Source organism: Drosophila nasuta, chromosome 3 (genome assembly GCF_023558535.2).
Source record: "Drosophila nasuta strain 15112-1781.00 chromosome 3, ASM2355853v1, whole genome shotgun sequence".
Lineage (NCBI taxonomy): Eukaryota > Metazoa > Arthropoda > Insecta > Diptera > Drosophilidae > Drosophila > Drosophila nasuta.
The window spans coordinates 277,370-296,368 of NC_083457.1; the positions used below are offsets into that span (position 1 = coordinate 277,370).

Genomic DNA, 18,999 nt, shown 5'->3' on the forward strand with positions numbered 1-18,999 from the left:
TTTTGAAAATAAACGAACATAGTCGATGAATTCAGGGATGCAATTGTGTCGCCAATCGATTTTCGATAGGAGTAGTTGCGTTTTAGTAAGTGGTTAGTTCACCACCAATTTGCAACCGGCTCCCGACCATCGACGATCGGGCTTTTTACTTCTGCTCCAGCCTTCTAAACGGTAAGTAACAAGCATGGCGTTTTGCGAAAAACAAAAAATAATTATCTCCTTAATTACCATTGATATGCAGGTGTTAAAATGGCCAACATTGCAAAACTTTTCACTGTCCGTACACAGACTTTGCTCCAAGCTGCCGCCCGTCAGCCCCAAGTGGCCACTCGGTTCAGCAGCAGTAAGTTATAAATATCGATCATAATAAATCAGCAAATGTAGATCAAAGTCCAATTAAGTTAATTATCTTTACAATTTGCATTATTGTAAGAGGACTACAATCTTTTGGCATTTGTTATTTGTTATTCTATTAGTTCTAGTTTGCACAAAAGAAAACATCAATTACGTAAGATATGTGATATCAACATGATTGCTATCTCTTTCCCTCTCCAGCTGGCAGCAACTGGGAATTCATCAAGACCGAAGTCACCGGAGAGAAGAAAAATGTGGCTGTTATCACCCTGAACCGTCCCAAGGCATTGAATGCCCTCTGCAATGGCCTCATGAAGGAACTGTCAACAGCCCTGAAGGCTTATGGCAAGGATGCTAACATTTCCGCAATTGTCTTGACTGGCAGCGAGAAAGCCTTTGCCGCTGGCGCAGACATCAAAGAGATGGCTCCCAACACATACTCACAGTGCATTCAGGGTAACTTCCTCAATGACTGGACAGAGGTGGCACGCACCCAGAAACCCATAATTGCGGCTGTTAATGGTTATGCTCTCGGAGGTGGGTGCGAGTTGGCCATGATGTGCGACATAATCTATGCTGGTGATAAGGCCAAGTTTGGCCAGCCAGAGATTGCATTGGGCACGATTCCCGGAGCTGGTGGCACCCAGCGCCTAACCCGAGTTGTGGGCAAGTCCAAGGCCATGGAAATGTGCCTCACTGGTAACATGATCAATGCCCAGGAGGCAGAAAAAGTTGGCTTGGTCAGCAAGGTGATTCCTGCCGATCAACTGCTCGGCGAGGCTGTCAAACTTGGAGAGAAGATCGGAACCCACTCAAACCTGATTGTGCAATTGTGCAAGGAGGCTGTTAACACTGCTTATGAGACCACATTGCAGGAAGGTTTGAAGTTCGAGCGCCGCACTTTCCATGCAACCTTCTCCACGGTAAGCTAGTGATTGCATAATTTTCTTTTGCAGTTCTAATAATGTATTTATTTGTTCTACGTTCTTAAAAGGCTGATCGCAAGGAGGGCATGCAAGCTTTTGTGGAGAAACGCCCAGCAAAGTTCACAAGCGAATAAATCCCAATTTAATCATCTGTTCTCAGCCAGAATTGCATTTATATATTGTCTATCCCTGTTATTTGTACGCAAATAAAATCCGTTAAATATTCTATAATTTCCTTTAAACATATACATTTGATCTGCTACTTTATTAATATTTGTCATTTATTAATGAAGGATTTTCATAACATGTGTACATTGTGTACGTAGTGTGCTAATCTTTCGCAAAGGAGTGTTGACTAATTCTCTTGTGAAACTCATTACCTGAGCTTAAATTTATATTACTAAATACTCAGCTCAAGACACCTTGAAATTTACAGATTTTTAACGTTTGATAAGAAATTAACTGCCATAATTGCTTTTATATTTACACATATATTTATATACATATATATATATATCGATACACTAAGATCAATTTTAAAAACCAATTGCCTTCAATTAAAATATGGCACAACAAATATGCAGTCTATCGAAATTAATAACAAAATAAAATAAACATCGAATTTCTTATTAAAATCGATAAGTTTAGTTTCATTTTACATTTATGTTAATTTTGTTATCGATAAAGTCGTTGAACTGCCGCATGATCCGAATTAGTTTCGATAATTCTTGTTTTGAAATATCGCTGGTAAATCATCACTTACTACCGGCTCCCGGCTTTCAGAGATTCGCTGATACAAAAGTTAAACTAAAATTGGCAAGTAATGATGCTGACATACATATGTTTTGAATATTAACTGTTATATTTGACTGACAACAATACTTCATAGGTTCAAAGCCAACATTGCAAGACTGCTTACTAAACGTGCACAAGATCAGCTTCCGAATGTTGTTTATCCGCTTCAAGTAATCACACGATTAAATAGCAGCTGCAAGTATTTAACTGAACACATTCCAATATGTCGGTATCATTCATATGATTATAAACAGTACGTTATATAAAAAATAAATGATTTCGATAATTTATTTATTCTGCTAATTTACGAATTATATAACTTTTGCATATAATTTATTCTCTAGCTAACAAAAGCTGGGAATTTATCAAGACCGAAGTGACCGGAGAGAAGAAAAATGTGGCTGTTATCACCCTGAACCGTCCCAAGGCATTGAATGCCCTCTGCAATGGCCTCATGAAGGAACTGTCAACAGCCCTGAAGGCTTATGGCAAGGATGCTAACATGTCCGCAATTGTCTTGACTGGCAGCGAGAAAGCCTTTGCCGCTGGCGCAGACATCAAAGAGATGGCTCCCAACACATACTCACAGTGCATTCAGGGTAACTTCCTCAATGACTGGACAGAAGTGGCACGCACCCAGAAACCCATAATTGCGGCTGTTAATGGTTATGCTCTCGGAGGTGGGTGCGAGCTGGCCATGATGTGCGACATCATCTATGCTGGTGATAAGGCCAAATTTGGGCAACCAGAGATTGCATTAGGCACGATTCCCGGAGCTGGTGGCACGCAGCGCCTAACCCGGGTTGTGGGCAAATCCAAAGCCATGGAAATGTGCCTCACTGGTAACATGATCAATGCCCAAGAGGCAGAGAAGGTTGGCCTGGTCAGCAAGGTGATTCCACCTGATCAACTGCTTGTCGAGGCTGTCAAACTGGGAGAGAAGATCGGAACTCACTCGAACCTGATTGTGCAATTGTGTAAGGAGGCTGTGAACACCGCTTTTGAGACTACGCTAGAGGAGGGCTTAAAGTATGAACGCCGTTTCAACCATGCCACTTTCTCAACGGTAATATCAGTACATGCATAAAATATTTGATATTTTTAAGCAAATATTTGAATTCCCAGATCGATTGCAAGGAGGGTGTAAAAGCGTTTATCGAAAAACGTCCAGCCAAGTTCATCAACGAATAGATGCGATTCCCAAGGCAAATGTTCAGCTTTTAGGCGAATTAAAGTGGACTACAATTTTTACTCCCTTTCTTTGAATCCTGCAGCTGTTAACCAACGTATTTATCAATCTTTTTACTGATGCAAGCCAAAGTTCGCTGAGTCATCAGTTGATCTATGGCCAAAATTGTCCAAAAATATACTCATGTCAGCCAACTAGACTTCATCCTTTTCCACATGCAACTAAAACCAAGTTTCTTTTTTTCTCATAATTTGCTTTCATTGCCAAAAGATGTAGACAACAGGTACTACAAGTAGTATTTTCATTGATTTTCGATTTTAAAGCAGTGCCTTTTTGTTTGGGAATACAATAACGGCGAACTACTAATGCTTTCTCTTGAGACATATCGGTAGGTAAAGGAATAACATCTAATCTGGTGGGAAACACGGTATTCACTCGATTTCTCTTCCTTGTTTCAATGCCCTTTCCTGTTTGGTCATGCTGTCGGGATGGCCACACTTTTTTTTTTGCTTCCGCTAAGAAGTCTCGTTTTATTTTTTTAGGTTTCATTTCTCGAATTTTGACGCGCGTCATTATTTCGTCTATCTTCGCCTGAGCCAAGTTTTTAGCCCTTTTAAGCCCTTCAGCATCATGTGGCTCTAACTTTCGATTTTCAACGGCTATTTCGGTCTCGGTCTCGGGCTCGGGCTCGGGCTGGCTAACAGTTTGCCGGTATGGCATGGATTTAATCAGTTTTTCTTTAGCTTCCACGTTTGTTGGTTTCGTTCCGGTTTTTGTCAGTCTCGTGAAATGAGCGGTGCCCATTGGCTGATACAATGCGCTAAGATCGACAGGTGAGTAAAAGGCAAACAAAAGAGAACCGCTTTCTTGTAATTCTGGTGCGTCCTCCGGTATTGTTCTTCTCCATTTAAATGAGTTGTTGGATTTGTTGGATTGAATTGAATCTTTGCTGAATCTTCTCGAGCTATATGTAGAAAGAATGGACACACTTTTATTTGACGTTGACATTCTGGAACTGCGCGATTTTATTGGACGGTATTTAGACATTTTTTTTTTTAAAGTCTTATAGCTTTTCAAAAAGTCTTTAAAACTGTCAAGAGATGAGACTTTTTTTAAAGATACTCGTGTTGAATCAGTCAATCTGGGATTCCTTTCAGAATTACGCCGTAACTTAGCAGAAGCACTTAACCCTAAATCCATATTATAATCTTTCAACTGGTACATATCGTTTTGATCGATAATATCTTCAAAGTTTTTCACTATATTAGCTTTTCTCCGACGCACCAAATTCTTTATTTCCTTATATGAACGAAAATTTTTTTGCGCAACTTTCGGGTACTTTATATATTTCTTATGATATGCCTTATTCTGTTCATTTTTATAAAAATTCTGTACCTTATCGTTTTTTGTTTTCTCAATAGTATCTGAATAGTTGCTGCCCTTAATACCATACTTTCCTAATATTATATTTTGCGTAATATAAGATGTCCTTTGGTTTGAATGTTTCTTTTTCGGTTGAAAGAATAGACTAATGAGTTGTTTTTCATCTGAAATCTTTTTCGCTTGTATTCTTTGTCGTTTCGTTGTTTTAACATTTTGCCTCATGTCTTGATTATTTAAGTTGTCTTTTTTTTAAATTATTTTCGAGGTTAAGTTTGTTCTACGTTGTTTTTTCAATTTTTATAGCTAAGAAAGTTCTTTAAATTATATTCTTGTTAATTTACACATAAATTTTGTGCGGATAAATTTGAATTTTGACAGAAAATGCTTAGGGCAACACTTTTTGCGCTCAACTATTGTATTGAGATAATTCCTTGAAAACGATACTATCGCTAATCAAAAACATTATTGATAAATAACAAATTGTGGAATTATCTGAATTTGTACAATTAAAATAAAATTATACACATTAAGTCCGATCTATCTTCCATACAATATATTCGTGGTAATCAGAGTAATAGCGGAAAACGATAGTTGAATAAGCATCGATACTAGAGTGACAGTTATTGACAACCAAAGTTCTATCATTTAAGCTCACATATACACTGTTAGTCCTGCGCGTTGGCCGTTCAGCAAGAAAAAGTAAAAGTGAAAATCAGGCCCTTGAAATTTGTGTATTATTCATTAATAATGCATGATTAATAATAAAAAATAAATTGTGCGCGTGTCATTTGTTTATTTTGGAATACAAACGGTTACGATTTTTGCAATTATTGCGCGCGAGTGTGTAGAACAAAAATAGAGTATAAAGACGCGAATCCCAGTTTGGATTTTGCAATTCCTGGTGTGCTGTAATCTATAATTGCGATATACTACTACATATAGCACAAACACACGCACAGCTCATGATTGTATACGTATACGAGAACAAGCAGCCAAACATATACCAATAAAAGCAACGACCAAGACGCCCCCACATTGCCCTTGAGCTGGCGTTGTAGAAGCATTCGATTTTTCACAACAAGACGTGAAAAACTCGAGAGAAAACCCCACAACAACTGACGCGCTTAATATACTTAATAAATACACATAGACGCATATACAAATAACTACAATAAAAACAAATACATTTAGCAACGGAAATGGATGTACTCAATCAAATTCTCAACATTAATGCTGGTGGCGCCTATGGCGGAGGCAAGGCAGGTGGCGCCTTCGACCCCGTCACATTTGCCATGAAACCTCAAGTTGTCATACGTGCCCTCTGCTGGGTAAGTTGGGAAGCATTGCTCAACTCTATGAACTAACAGGAATTAATTTTATATTATCAAACTTTAAACTCGAAAAAAACTAAAATTCATGCAAAAATAAATCATATTCTATTAGTCCTATGATTTGATTGAAATTTATTAATTTATTGGATTAATCACTGGTCACATTTGTTTTGTATGATAGCTTTATTTATTTTATTCAACACTTATTTATTTCATGCAAACGCTTATCAAGTCATTGGGAAATGAGTGGGATTTTGTGTTGGATGTTAATAACAGGCTTGATATTTGCTTGAGCAGCTCAATCACACCGAGATTTGGGTCAGAAACAGCTGTGCAGTTTATATTAAAAGTCTCACGACAGTACAAATTTGGAATAAAGGCCATAAAATGTAAGCCAATGCAATGGGGTATTAAAATAAAAACCATTTGTAATGGCCCCCTACATGTGCGTCATTGGCGAGTAGAGACCTAGACGACAGGAGTGAGAATAATGCTTAACATGGGTTTGCTTTTTATTTACTTTTAATGGCACTTCTCCTTCTGCTGACGGCATATACTCAAACTCGTACATACGTAATGTTTGCACATCTAAGCACAACAAGAACGAGAACAATGAGAACGACAACAGGCCGCTGTCAGTTGTCCAAGTATAGCCTAGCCAAGGACCTGCTTTTGTTATTGCAGTTGTTGTTGGCATTGCCTATCCCCAGGCGCTACTCATGCTGCCTAAACTTGGCCTTCGCTTGAAATTGGGTCACAAACTCAAATGCTTTGTGAATGTAAATGTGTGTGTCTGGTTGTACTTGAACTTCTAGTTTGTTGCACCTGTTCCTGAAAATCAATACTTTTATAAATATGTGCGTATGAAAGTTTGTATTTCACGCTGGACGTTGCAATAAGCATCTGTCTGCGACTCATAGATGGCGCTTTCTACTCGGTGGTCATAGCAGAGCAAGGTATAATTGTTTATTGGCAACTTATATAACATTCAGTTGGATACGACACAGACGACATTGTCTTCTATGTAAATGTCAAATCTAGTATTTGGAAATTAAAAACAATTGTATGAGCATGCTAATATAATAGAACATATGGTCAATGATAATTATTTACTGCAATCAGCAACAGATTTTTAAGGTGGTGGTAAGTAAATAATCTAGACATTTTGTTTTGTCGAAATATATGATAATGATTGAAAAAATAATAAAATGTACCATTAACTCGGTTGCTCTCGCCGTAGATTATTATTATTACTATATTCATGATAAGCAGGAAAGATTCTTGGTGGACACCATCATAGCCCTTTTATGCCCACTGTTGCCTATAGGCAACATTGAGTTTACATTTAACATTTACATTTTCGTATTTATTTATATATATGGACAAAAGTTGCCCAAAAGGGAATATTGCAGTAAGGACATACCGAAGCACTTAGATTATCGAAAATCGGAGTGGTGCTCCTTTTAATCATTTATGAAAATAATATTTCCTATGTGTCCCAATTTTAATTTGGGCATGAATGGGTTAGCATTTTGAAATTTTTGCCTCTGTAAGATTCGTCACCCAAGAGAATTTTTACTTTAAATATATCCGAGGACACACATTATTATTATTTATTATTTAAGCATGTCATCAGAAAATAAATAAATGTGAATGGTTTGCACATTGCTTGTTATTCTTTTGATTTGATGATTTCAGCTCTTTTCCATCGTCGTATTTGGCTGCATATCCTCCGAGGGTTGGGTGGAAAAGGATGGCAAAGAGTATTGCCTATACAACAACGATGGCATGGCCTGTAAATTTGGCAATACAATTGGCGTTTTCGGCTTTCTCGCCTCAATGGGCTTTATTGGAGGCGAGTTTCTGTTCGAGCGCATGTCATCGGTGAAGAGCAGAAAGCGTTACGTCATGGCGGATATGGGATTCTCTGGTATGATAATATTCAAAATGCATGCAGAACTTTTAATGCATTTCATGCTCTATTGTTGCAGCTGCTTGGGCATTTTTCTACTTCATCGCGTTCTTCTATTTGTGGTCCCAGTGGAGCTCAGCTCCCATGCCACCCTATGGCATTGGAGCCGGAAGCATGAAGACAGCTATTGTCTTTTGCTTCTTCAACATCTTCAGCTGGGTTAGTTATGCACTGTGCGCTGTTTAATGCATTTATTATAAGCCTTTGTATTTCTTGCAGGCCTTGTGTGCATTTATGGCTTACAAACGTTTTCTGATTGGCGCTGGTGATGAGTTCACCTCGGCCTTTGAGACTGATCCGGCCAATGTTGTGCATCAACAGGCATATAGCTACTCCATGGACAATGATAATGAGCAGTATAGCGCCTCACCATTTGGCCAGCCCCAGCAGGGTGAGTTTACGGTTTTGAAGTATGCGAGTTTTGTATCTTTTATATGATTGTTGTGTGTTGTCTTTTAGGCATGGAGCAACAACAGCCTGGCATGGAGTATCAGCAACCCACCTACTAAATGAAGCGAAGTGTATTTGTTAGCCTCAGTTGCGGGCAAGTTGTGCTCCTCCTCCGTTTTCGAAACCCCTTGATTGGTAGCGCAAATGGCAAATACAATTTATACACCAACTATTTACAACTATAGTACACATGTTGGGATAACTTAATACACCGATGTGAAGCATATACGAACAACAACAAAAACAAAACAACAACAACAACAATGCCATTCAGCGAGCTTTAGCGAGCATACAAGTTTAGGAAAGCTGAAAACAAAACTGCTTAGTTAAAAAGCCCTATCCTTATACAGAATAATATTAATGATAATAATTTATAAGCTAGCCCCTTAAGTTCAGTGTGCAGTTTTTGTAGTGAAAATTTGTTGCAATACTTATATACAATTATGATATATACATACATACTACAAATACTATATACTTATGCTTTAAACGTTGTTAGTTATTTAGTAGTATATGTATTGTATTGTAATCATTATTCTTGTGCAAGGCCCTGGCCCTCAATACTCAAATACTCAGTTCTGGGTTTTGGCTTGTTTACGATGACAATAGCTTGACAACAAAACGTATAAAACAAAAAACGCAAAATAGCAAGCAAAAATGTTTTTTAGAAAAATTTACACACGCCAGTACAGTAAAATAATATAGTAATTGAACCCACACTAGTTAACTAGCAGACATCATGGAAAACTGCTCAAAACATATCCATTATACAACCGCTTTCTTCTACATGCGTTTTCTCTATTGATCTCTATTTGCAAAATGGTTCTTTGTAGTGCCCGAAAGCTACAAGATCCGTGGCCAGGGTCGCCTTAACTTAGCGCATTGATAAAAACAATAAAAAAAAAAAACAAAACAAAACTCAACGCCAAATTGTAAATTCTTAAATTGAACAAATGATGGTTAAACTAAAATAGAGTGTGAAAAAAGCTCAGAAAAAACGTATTTACAAAAATATATTTTAAATGAGTTTTGCCTTGGGGATGATTTTATCAAACACAAAGTTTATAATTCTTAAACATTTACAGTAATATTGCTAGTGTTTTGAAAATCAAACGAATTTTACTGTCTGCAAAAGTATGCTAGAATTCTTATTTATAAATTGTTTTTAATTCGTACTGGAATGATCTGTTTACTTTATTTGCATATTTGAATATCAGTATTAAACCATTAATCGAATATTCGTTTGAAATGTGATTTGTTTAAGTGCGCTACTTACCTAATTTAACGTATAAACTTAATTCATTTCAAGAAGACCCCAAGGCAATTGTTGACGCAAATATAAAATGTATAGTAAAATAAATTGAAATAGTATTTCAACTATACAATAAAAAATACATCAATATCAATGAATGTAAACATATTTAATGAATAAACGTAAATGTTTGTTTAAAGCATCATAAAACAATTATGAAGAACTATGAAAGTATTTGTTAAATAAAAATATAAATACATTTATATATGTATATTATATATTTATGTATTGTACATTATATAAGCCAGCTATATGTATGTTGTATGTGCAAAAGGCTAAGCAAGAACAATTGAATAAATTTAACTATTCTATATATTTTAATTTATCAATGGAAAAGAATTAAATGCTACATAGTCGTTTAAAGTTTCGTATTGTAGTTCACTTGACGATAACAAAACTCTCAGAAAACTTGCAACAGAAACAAAATTTGGAATGCTCTCGCTCGATAAAACGAGATCAGTAAATTTTTGAAACGAACCAAATAACACAAATTCTCAACAAAAATTTTAAATTATTTACGTAGAAATCGTGAGCGTTAAATAATTAAATACATTTTTGCATTCAATGGCACACTCAAGTTGACAACCCAATAATACTAAAACCATAATTTATAAAAAAAAATTAACGGTACAAAAAGCATCCTGAAGTCGAAGCTAAATTAGAAATGTACTTGTTTAAACATCAATGAACAATAATGTAATAAAACCAATCCCAACTAAAAAAAATTCAATAAATTATGACACATATTTTTAAAAACCAAAGGCGTAAAATTTCTTTTCTTTTTATATGTCAACTTATTTTACTAACACGGATTGCAGAAAGATTTACTTTAGTAACTAAGGATCCAATAGCTGTATAATCAAAATTACAGAGTATTGATGAGTATTAGATGAGCTGAAGTAAAATTGGTTAAATATCATAGAAGGAAAGAAAAGAACATCTTTTCGCCCTGAACCATTTGATTTCCAATCCAATATTAAAAAAAAAAAAACAAATAGTAGTTTTTATAATTCCAGTACTCACTGTAAATACTTTAATATTTTGTTTTATATAAAACAAATACAAATACAAATTTATATATTTATGTATACGAAAATAGTTACATGTAAATTTATATATTGTTAGTTTTGATGTTGTTTGTAATTTTCAAAGCTTTGCTCAAAAGTGTACAACAAGTCTGATTCTAAAGGCCAGAGAGTAATTTTCATAATTTCACTTAAGACAAATGGTCCACACACGATTTGCTGCCAAATGCAGATGCAAATGTATTTCTGTATGTATAAGTACAACTTTGCTGTTTCGTGTGAAGCCATCATAGGACTAAAAAAGCCAATTGGAAAGCTTGCCAAATTATTACTACATTTTTTCGTTACGCAAAACTGTGAATACTAAAATACATTTCATAGATTTACTAAGCTTCAACTATTATAAAGCCTTAAAGGATAAGATAGATAATGCTTTGTTGTTCTTTAGTTAGTTTCACATAATACAGTGGTGTATAAATGTATCAAACATTGTATATTGTGTGTTCTACATCAATTAAATAGTAGATATGATTTTATATAAAAATAATTGTTTCTGTTTTGTTTGCATTTTTAGTTGTAGCATTAGTTTTAGTTTTATCAGGAAATTATCAACTTTATCGATTTATTTAATGTCGCTATATGGAATATATTTATATTAATTCAAAACTTATTTTCACCATCCGCTTACCACTTGATAAAGCAGCAAATGCAGCTTTAATAAGTAAGTTTAATTTAAAAAAGGCTATATATATTAACATAAACACTGCCAATTCAATTGGACAATGGCGCAGCAAAACAAAGACACAAGAGTTGTGTCTCCTCGTAGAACATAGAACTTCAGAATACCAGACATGGTGTTTGCATGAGGAAGGAGCTCTGGACACCACAGTAATAATAAGTCCACAGAATCATCTACTCCAAAATGGATATTATTGAAATGGCTTCTGTCGCTAAAAAAAAGTCAAATGATAATGAATAAAAGTTACTTTGATTTAAGTATTTGATTACTTACTTAGTTTTTTACGTTGTTGATTTGTTCATGATCCTGCTTCTGCTCCTTTTCCTGGTCCAGCTTGTACTTCTTTACGGCCACTATTAGTGTTTCAGGTAGCTTATAGGAGCCAGCCAGCAATTGCAATTCATCGTCAACATTTTCTTTGCTCAACATCGATTCCAAAAATTCGGTAGCCATTTCTGCTGGAAGATCATGTAACTCCAGAGTGCTGTCGCTGACAGAAGCTGTTGTAGGTAGAGGCGTGGGTGTCGGTGTCAGAGATGTGTTGGAAATGGCATCAATATCATCTTCGAATTCTGCATCAGCCGCTTGCAGAATAGTCAGGATATCGGTTGGAGTTTCCTATGTAAAAAAAAAAAAAAAATTCAAATTATATACCATAGGCTTTTAAATTTACTCATTCCAAAAAATGACAGGAAACAATTGAAAATGTTCTGGTGAAAGCTGTTTCGCAGAATAGCGTGCGAAATTCCGATCGACCCAACCGGAAGCGCAATGTTGATAAACTTAGTCCGAAATTATTGAGCATTTAATTACAGCAGGTGCTCGCTAGCACCAAATGTTCCGTTTTTTAGATTTATTGAAATTATACGGAATTAAAATGAAATTCTCCCACGAAAGTGGATTCGTTTAAACAGAAATCATTCAAGCTTCTATAAACACATTTTTAAGTAATTTTAATTTTAATATTGATTTCCCCAACCAATTCTTGCAGAAATAAAAATACTTATTGTATACTATATATTGCCACTATTATATTATCGACAAATTACATTTATCGAGCGTGCATTGTAGTTATTATTTGTGAACATTTTATAATTTGTTTACAACCAATTATACTTGTCTGTTTACGTTCACCAATAATAGCTTATGTGGATATACAAAAGTATATTTAAAAGTTTTACTGTGTTGTTTACGTTAATTAGTAAATGGGGCAGGATTAAATTACCTTAAGTGCATCAACTCGCTGACGTTCATGCATTGCACTCAAAAGCTCACGTAGATGTTGATTCTCTTTACGCAATCGCTCTCGCTCCACATCGCGTTCATTGATTTTGGGCTGCAGACAACAATGGCAATTATATTAATGATTCAGCTCAGGGTAAAGTTATATGAATTTAACACTCACCAAAAGCAGCGAAATTTGTTCATTTAGAACATTTACAATGCCGCTAAGAGCATGACAAGGTACGCTTGGTTCCAAAGAGCTGGCATGCTGGATTCGGTTGAGTCCACACTGAGTCCCACTGCTCGAAGCAGTGGAAGCTGTAACAACTGCCTTTTCCACACCAGATGTGGATGGCAAAGGCGCAGCTGTCTGTGTGGAGTTGTCGATCATGGACAATGTGGTTTGGGCTTTGTTAAGTGCCGCCTGTTGAGCATAAAATAAATAACAATGTTATTCGCAAATATTGAGAGATATATATATATAAAATCACTTACCAAAGTATCATACACATCGTTGATTTCAATGTGATCGCTTTTGTCTGCATTATCTACAGCGTGATCTCCTCCATCAACAGAAACAGCAATTGCAGTGTCAACGATCTTCTCTGTTGACTTCGTTGATGTTTTTTGGGTCAGCAGCTACGGCTTCAGCTTCCTTTTCTTCCACATTGTTGGGAGCCTCAAGTACGGGATCTACCTCTGGTAACTTTGTCTCGCTAACCAAGCCCTTTTGTAGGTCATCAGCGGATTCTTCGGGAATGCTATCAACACTAATTGTGCTCTGTCGCTTCGTCGTCGTCTCCGAATTGCAGTTGCTATTCTCAGTGGGTGGAACAACTGCGAACTTGAATGGTGCGAGTGGAGTGGAGACATCTGGTGATTTTGTTGGAATTGCAGGCAAGCGCAACTCATCAATTTCACAATATCCGTCATCATCTTCATGTATTGCCACCTCGATTTCCTCGATGTCAGCGGCTTTTTTTGCTTGGGAATCCGCTTTAGTTGCGGTGTTCGGTGTTGACCCTGTGCTTGTTGTTTGTTCGGCGGTGGCAGCGGGGGTGGAGATCTATTTGCAGTCCTGCGGGACTTGTCCTTTTCATGGCAATGATCACACACCGCTGTGGACACGGCTGAGATCTCCCGTTCCGGCGAGACATGCATGTAATCATTCAAAATTTTGGTCAGTATCCGCACTTGATCGTAAGCAGCTAAAGCGACATCAGCGCAGTCTTTGGGTGCTTCTGGCAACATAGCAATATCGACAATCTCATTGAAATGCTCAACTGGCAAGCGGAAGATATCACATATAATTCGCTGTTTCTCTATCAATCCGTCCCGAATGGAAGCGTCCCAAGCGACGCAGTTTCTCGCCCGGCGTCAGCACGGGTTCAGCTGTGTGAGCTGGACTAATGCTGATCTGAATTGCAGTGGGATCAACTAATGGTGACTGCATTAGCAATGTTCGAGTATTATTTGAATTATTCGAACAAACAATGCTTGCACTGTCACGCTTCGACTGGCCACCAACCAGACCGTAGGTCGTTGCACGATCCTCATTCGCATTAGCGTTCGTGTCATTGCCGCCGCTGCCGGCCTCCCTTGCCGATTGGGTGTGGCGCAACACAACAGGAGCCAAGTCCTGGCCAGCATTTGGATAATTGTTGTTGGGTTCACCGCAGCTGCGGGTCGACATCGTTCGACTAACCGATGGTCCAGTATCGTTTTGGCTAAGACGTCGCTTAGCTGTTATATTGTAATAGCCAGAGTTATCACTCTGTGTGCTGTCGCGACGCAGATTACTCGAGCCATTCTCACTGCTTGCCGAAATCGGTGGCGTTACCACAGCTATCGGTAGTATTGGAGCCAATGGAGTTGTTGTGACCGTTGCTGTGGCACTGACCGGATGAGAACGATCGGGTGCAGGATCCACAGACTCCTTGTGCTGTGATTGCGGCAATGTGGCAATAATCGAATCGTCGACGGATGCATCCTGACTGTTGGTGTTCTTGGGTCGAGGCTTATACTGTTGCGCTGTAGCTTCAGAAATATGCTTAAACCATCTGCAAATTTTTAAGAGAAATTTAAGTTATAAGTAAACAAATTACGACTATATAAGCGTAAAACATTTAAGCAAAAAATAATGTAATACATATATTCTTAACCTATTTGCTTTAGAATCTTCACCCTACAAAATATTAAAATTCGTTCAAAAAATGTATGCCATAATTAGTGGTATTGTATGATAACATTATATAGATGCTAATGAGTTCAAAACAATGTTACACATTTTAAATTTGCAAGGGTAATAATGAGTAATTCACGAAAATACAAAACAAGACAAAAGACGGAGATGATGTAATGTTTGCATGCCCATATATAGTGCATATGTAAAACAATTTCGTAATTTTCCCGTTTAATATATTTAAAATTTAAGTTAAATATCTTAAAAAATTCAGGTTCACCAACCGAACCGCGATATTCACTAAAGAATAATGGAACAATTGTATAATAAAAGTGTATTTCACCTGGATACCAATGAAGCACGTCGATTTGTGGGCTTTGGAGTGACACTTTGTTCGGTGGTTTTAGAACAAAAGATCTCATTAAAACTGCCACGACGACGATTATTTTTTGTTTTGCTTAGATCTTGCAAGGAGCTCGGGCTCGTTTTGCTCGATAGTAACGATAGTCCGCCATTACACAGACTTTTACGGCGTAAACCGTTGAACATGTCGTCCGGCGACAGAAAACTCATCTCTAATCACAACAAAATTACGACTGGAATAACACACAATGCATCACAATGGTTTAGATATATTTTCATTGTCATATACATTCCAAGTTGTCGATTCGCTAAGATGCTTTTGATACCAATCAGTTTGTGAATGTAACTTGAGTACCTCATTGTGCAACTTTTATAGAGCCCATTACAAAGGGTTGTTCCTACACATGACTTAATTTATGTATTGTAAGAGTATTGTATACATTCTGATAATAAGGCGTATATCCAGACGTTTGTGTAAGCGTATATACATATCTACACTAACAGAATGTCATGAGGTTGTTCTATTTAAAAAGAGCTTCAAAATATAAAACAAACAAGTTGGGAAAACTACAGTGGGTTCGGTCGACTGCGAGATTCCACCTGCCTATGGTATAGAACGAACTGACATTATCGACTTGACACTTTATGTATTTTGAGAAACCTTCGCCGGAATGCTATATACGATATAACGTATTTTTCCCTTATACCATTCGAAAGGGTGACGAGTATTATTTGTTAAAGGTAATAAAACTATTATGCCCACTTCAAGGGTATACAAAATAATAAAAAATAGCAACAAAAGCATTGTTGATGTAAAAATAAAATGTAAAAAAACCTATCGAATTGACAAACAAGGAAATGGATATGGTCAACACTCAATTTAATTTCAATTATATGCATATACATATTTATATATGATGTACTCTATAAGGTCAAGTAACACACTATCCTACACGACGTAAAAGAACTATTTCTTAAAAAAATAAATAAATAAATATGTATGAGTATATTATTGAAAAGCCAAACTATAAAACGAAATGTTTCCGCTGAACACAACACGTTTTGAGTGGGAAAAACACGCACACGCGTTGAACACTCTACGCAAACTGAGAGGCGCAAACAACGCGAACAAAAGTTAGCAGAATCCAACACAATATCACCCCATAGCTCATTATAGCCGATGCGCGACACGTTTGGAAAAGCTCTCGCTTCCTCCGACATCCGACAGGCGGTCTGCGGTTAGCTTGTATCATACGCACATCTACATAAACACACAAGCATATATGTGTGTATAAATACATTCATACATATGCATATGTACTCATATGCATGTGCTTGACACCGTAAGACTTTGCGATTTTCACTGAGGTCATACTTGAGAGAGTCATAAACAGAGAGAGAAAGAGCGAGCGCAAGAGAGTCAAATAAAAAACAATAACAAAGCGACAAATTAATGGCCAACTGTCTAGGAAGTAACGAAGTCTTTATACCCTTACACACACTATTTTCAATTAAAGCAGATAAAACTCTATTGCACTCCCTTATTCAGTGAATTTGTTAGTTATCTATTGGGGCTACTATAAAAGGAAAAGGTATCAAAACAAAACATTTTTTCTCGTATAATACTATAACAACATTAGCATTCTCCTACTTCCCCGGTTTAATACAGGATGCAGGGTATAATAAAATGTTATTGACATTGAATATTTCAAATAAACGTTTATACTAATTTGATTTACTTTTTCCGCCAGTACGCATAACATTTTATCTGACGACAATCGAATTTATCATGTTGTTGTTTTCTCCTATTTCGGCATTTTTAAATTAGCTTTCAATAAATTTGTTAGCAAACCGAACAAGTTAATATGCCCGCTTCAAGCTGTTTTGCCTTAAGTGGTTGAATTAAATGCGTAATTTTCACCGTAATGCCAAAATGAGATGCATTCATGGAACGACATCTGCCGTGTAAGTTAAGGCAAGCGAGGGTGCCTTGAAAAGTTGACTGCTTATTTAAGATCCTTGATATGTCAAATTGATTGGCCATATTTCATTTCTAGACAACGGACTGTGGTATTGAGAACAATGGCGTTGACTAGATCAAATTTAATAATAATAACAATACACAAATGCTTCTGGCTGCCATCAAGACAAGTTCCGTTTGATTACTAACTATTTACTAACACAATTTTCATCAACATTTTTAATTCAAATTTCTAATTTTAGTTTAATATCCGCATTAAATAAAACAATTGTTGTAAAGAACTTTTGGCAAATGACTCAACTAATATATCTGTACTACTTCTCTGTAAATAATAATTAAATGGGCTTCAACCGCTAAATATAAATACTACACATAATAAAATGGATCCCCTTAAGGTATATATGTATGTCTGTAAGAATATTCAGGCGCGTTCATCTGACAAAGTGCAGTCGCTTGAGAATACATATATTTTAAAAATATACACATATGTAAATATACGTCTGGAATCAGCTACAATAATAATTTGCAAATATAATATATACATTAAACGAAAAAGAGCAATTTCGGAACTTTGCCCTGGCCAAGCTATAGCCCAATATTTTATTTGATTTTTAAAAGAAAACTTACGTTTTACACTCGGAACTGCTGGGCGCACGCAGTTCAAGCATTTGTGAGGTCTTTGTCTTGATTAGAAAGAATGAATTCTTGTCTGCAGCTTCCTGACGTACTAAAGTCTCCGAATCGATGCTCATGATGGGACTCACAGGCTTATTGCTGACTGTCATCGGCGTATGAAGATTCTTTAGCAAATACTTATCGTCCTGTATTAGATAAAAATTTATTAATTTATAGAACTTAAGCAAAAATTTGTGTTTGTTTTCTCACCTGCTTTGTAAGCAAAACAATCATATTTTCGAATAGCAACCCATGAAGCAGAATACTAGGATTCTTTTTCATTGTCAAATTTCCGTCATGCACAAGACGATGTTGTGTTAGATCAAGTTTCTTGAATTCTTCCTTATCGTACGATGACTTATCCAATTTGCGCTGTATGTTCTGCAGTCTGTACGTAAACGAAAACAATTTTTTGTTTAGAATTTTGAATATCATTTCATTTTCATAATTATCTTACTTGTGTGCGTCCTCGGCTGTCTTTACCGCTTTGTTAACCTCGACGAGAATTTTCTTAGAAGACTCTAGAGCGCGTTGTATAGCCTCTGCTTCAGTTGTGTTCTCAGGCAGCACTCGTAGTGTTACCTTGTACAGATTCTCAAACAACAGAGGATATTTGGTTAGTCGCTGTAATACCGTAGGCAGCAAATCCTTAAGCTCTAAGCGACGACAAGCCTTGTGCGACTCTGATTTCCTAAGCAATTTCTGCAATTGCTCATCCTTGTGACGTTTTTCTTTGAGACCCTCAAGCGCAATTTGTTGACGAGCACAAAACTGAGCCGCGTGCTCGCACAGAATCTCACCAGATTGTCCATCGAACATTTCCGACAATAGATCACCCATATGCTGCACCACATGATTGTGTTCGACCCGACGCTGCTTGATCTTTTGCTCGAAGGCACCGTGCAGTTCACGCAACGATAGCAATGCGGGTGGAAACAATAGCAGCAAATGTTCTTGAGAAAGCAGGCCACTGTCATAAAGCGGTAAGAAGAACAAACGATCCAACAATCTGAGAGTACGAACATGATTGCGTTCCGTTTGATAGATCTCTGTGAATTTTGAAAAATACATTCAGGTTAGTATTACATACAAATTTAT

At 36.7% G+C, this 18,999-nt stretch overlaps 4 protein-coding genes across 4 annotated transcripts in view; 3 read left to right on the top strand and 1 right to left on the bottom strand.

Annotated features, from left to right (window-relative positions):
- The first annotated feature begins 73 nt into the window (after window positions 1-73).
- Window positions 74-1,526, top strand: LOC132790128 (probable enoyl-CoA hydratase, mitochondrial). The gene is made up of 4 exons (XM_060798569.1): window positions 74-171; window positions 242-343; window positions 556-1,277; window positions 1,349-1,526. Exons 2-4 carry the CDS (start codon window positions 250-252, stop codon window positions 1,412-1,414), a joined length of 882 nt encoding a protein of 293 aa, XP_060654552.1. The 5' UTR covers window positions 74-171; window positions 242-249; the 3' UTR covers window positions 1,415-1,526.
- A 632-nt stretch (window positions 1,527-2,158) lies between these two features.
- On the top strand, window positions 2,159-3,299 carry LOC132790129 (probable enoyl-CoA hydratase, mitochondrial). The gene is made up of 3 exons (XM_060798570.1): window positions 2,159-2,328; window positions 2,420-3,141; window positions 3,201-3,299. Exons 1-3 carry the CDS (start codon window positions 2,316-2,318, stop codon window positions 3,264-3,266), a joined length of 801 nt encoding a protein of 266 aa, XP_060654553.1. The 5' UTR covers window positions 2,159-2,315; the 3' UTR covers window positions 3,267-3,299.
- A 2,001-nt stretch (window positions 3,300-5,300) lies between these two features.
- LOC132790130 (synaptogyrin) lies at window positions 5,301-9,022 on the top strand. Its single transcript, XM_060798571.1, has 5 exons — window positions 5,301-5,975; window positions 7,677-7,908; window positions 7,970-8,109; window positions 8,170-8,341; window positions 8,410-9,022. The coding sequence occupies exons 1-5, from the start codon at window positions 5,847-5,849 to the stop codon at window positions 8,457-8,459; spliced, it is 723 nt and encodes a 240-aa protein (XP_060654554.1). The 5' UTR covers window positions 5,301-5,846; the 3' UTR covers window positions 8,460-9,022.
- A 1,687-nt stretch (window positions 9,023-10,709) lies between these two features.
- Window positions 10,710-18,999, bottom strand: part of LOC132792934 (uncharacterized) — a 30,578-nt gene continuing 22,288 nt past the window's right edge. The window contains 11 exon segments of the mRNA XM_060802473.1: window positions 10,710-11,687; window positions 11,750-12,094; window positions 12,702-12,812; window positions 12,882-13,124; window positions 13,196-13,260; window positions 13,298-13,682; window positions 13,685-14,050; window positions 14,052-14,760; window positions 17,854-18,047; window positions 18,112-18,289; window positions 18,359-18,950. Of these exon segments, the coding sequence (XP_060658456.1) occupies window positions 11,750-12,094; window positions 12,702-12,812; window positions 12,882-13,124; window positions 13,196-13,260; window positions 13,298-13,682; window positions 13,685-14,050; window positions 14,052-14,760; window positions 17,854-18,047; window positions 18,112-18,289; window positions 18,359-18,950 (3,188 nt within the window). The 3' untranslated portion in view covers window positions 10,710-11,687.

What these genes read in the sequence shown, in the direction of transcription:
- LOC132790128 (XM_060798569.1), top strand. Translation starts at nt 250, where the DNA reads ATGGCCAACATTGCAAAACTTTTCACTGTCCGTACACAGACTTTGCTC. An exon ending in GGCCACTCGGTTCAGCAGCA is followed by an intron (nt 344 to 555) that starts GTAAGTTATAAA and finishes TTCCCTCTCCAG; the next exon opens with CTGGCAGCAACTGGGAATTC. An exon ending in TCCATGCAACCTTCTCCACG is followed by an intron (nt 1,278 to 1,348) that starts GTAAGCTAGTGA and finishes CGTTCTTAAAAG; the next exon opens with GCTGATCGCAAGGAGGGCAT.
- LOC132790129 (XM_060798570.1), top strand. An exon ending in ACCATGCCACTTTCTCAACG is followed by an intron (nt 3,142 to 3,200) that starts GTAATATCAGTA and finishes TTGAATTCCCAG; the next exon opens with ATCGATTGCAAGGAGGGTGT.
- LOC132790130 (XM_060798571.1), top strand. Translation starts at nt 5,847, where the DNA reads ATGGATGTACTCAATCAAATTCTCAACATTAATGCTGGTGGCGCCTAT. An exon ending in TCATACGTGCCCTCTGCTGG is followed by an intron (nt 5,976 to 7,676) that starts GTAAGTTGGGAA and finishes TGATGATTTCAG; the next exon opens with CTCTTTTCCATCGTCGTATT. An exon ending in TCTTCAACATCTTCAGCTGG is followed by an intron (nt 8,110 to 8,169) that starts GTTAGTTATGCA and finishes TATTTCTTGCAG; the next exon opens with GCCTTGTGTGCATTTATGGC.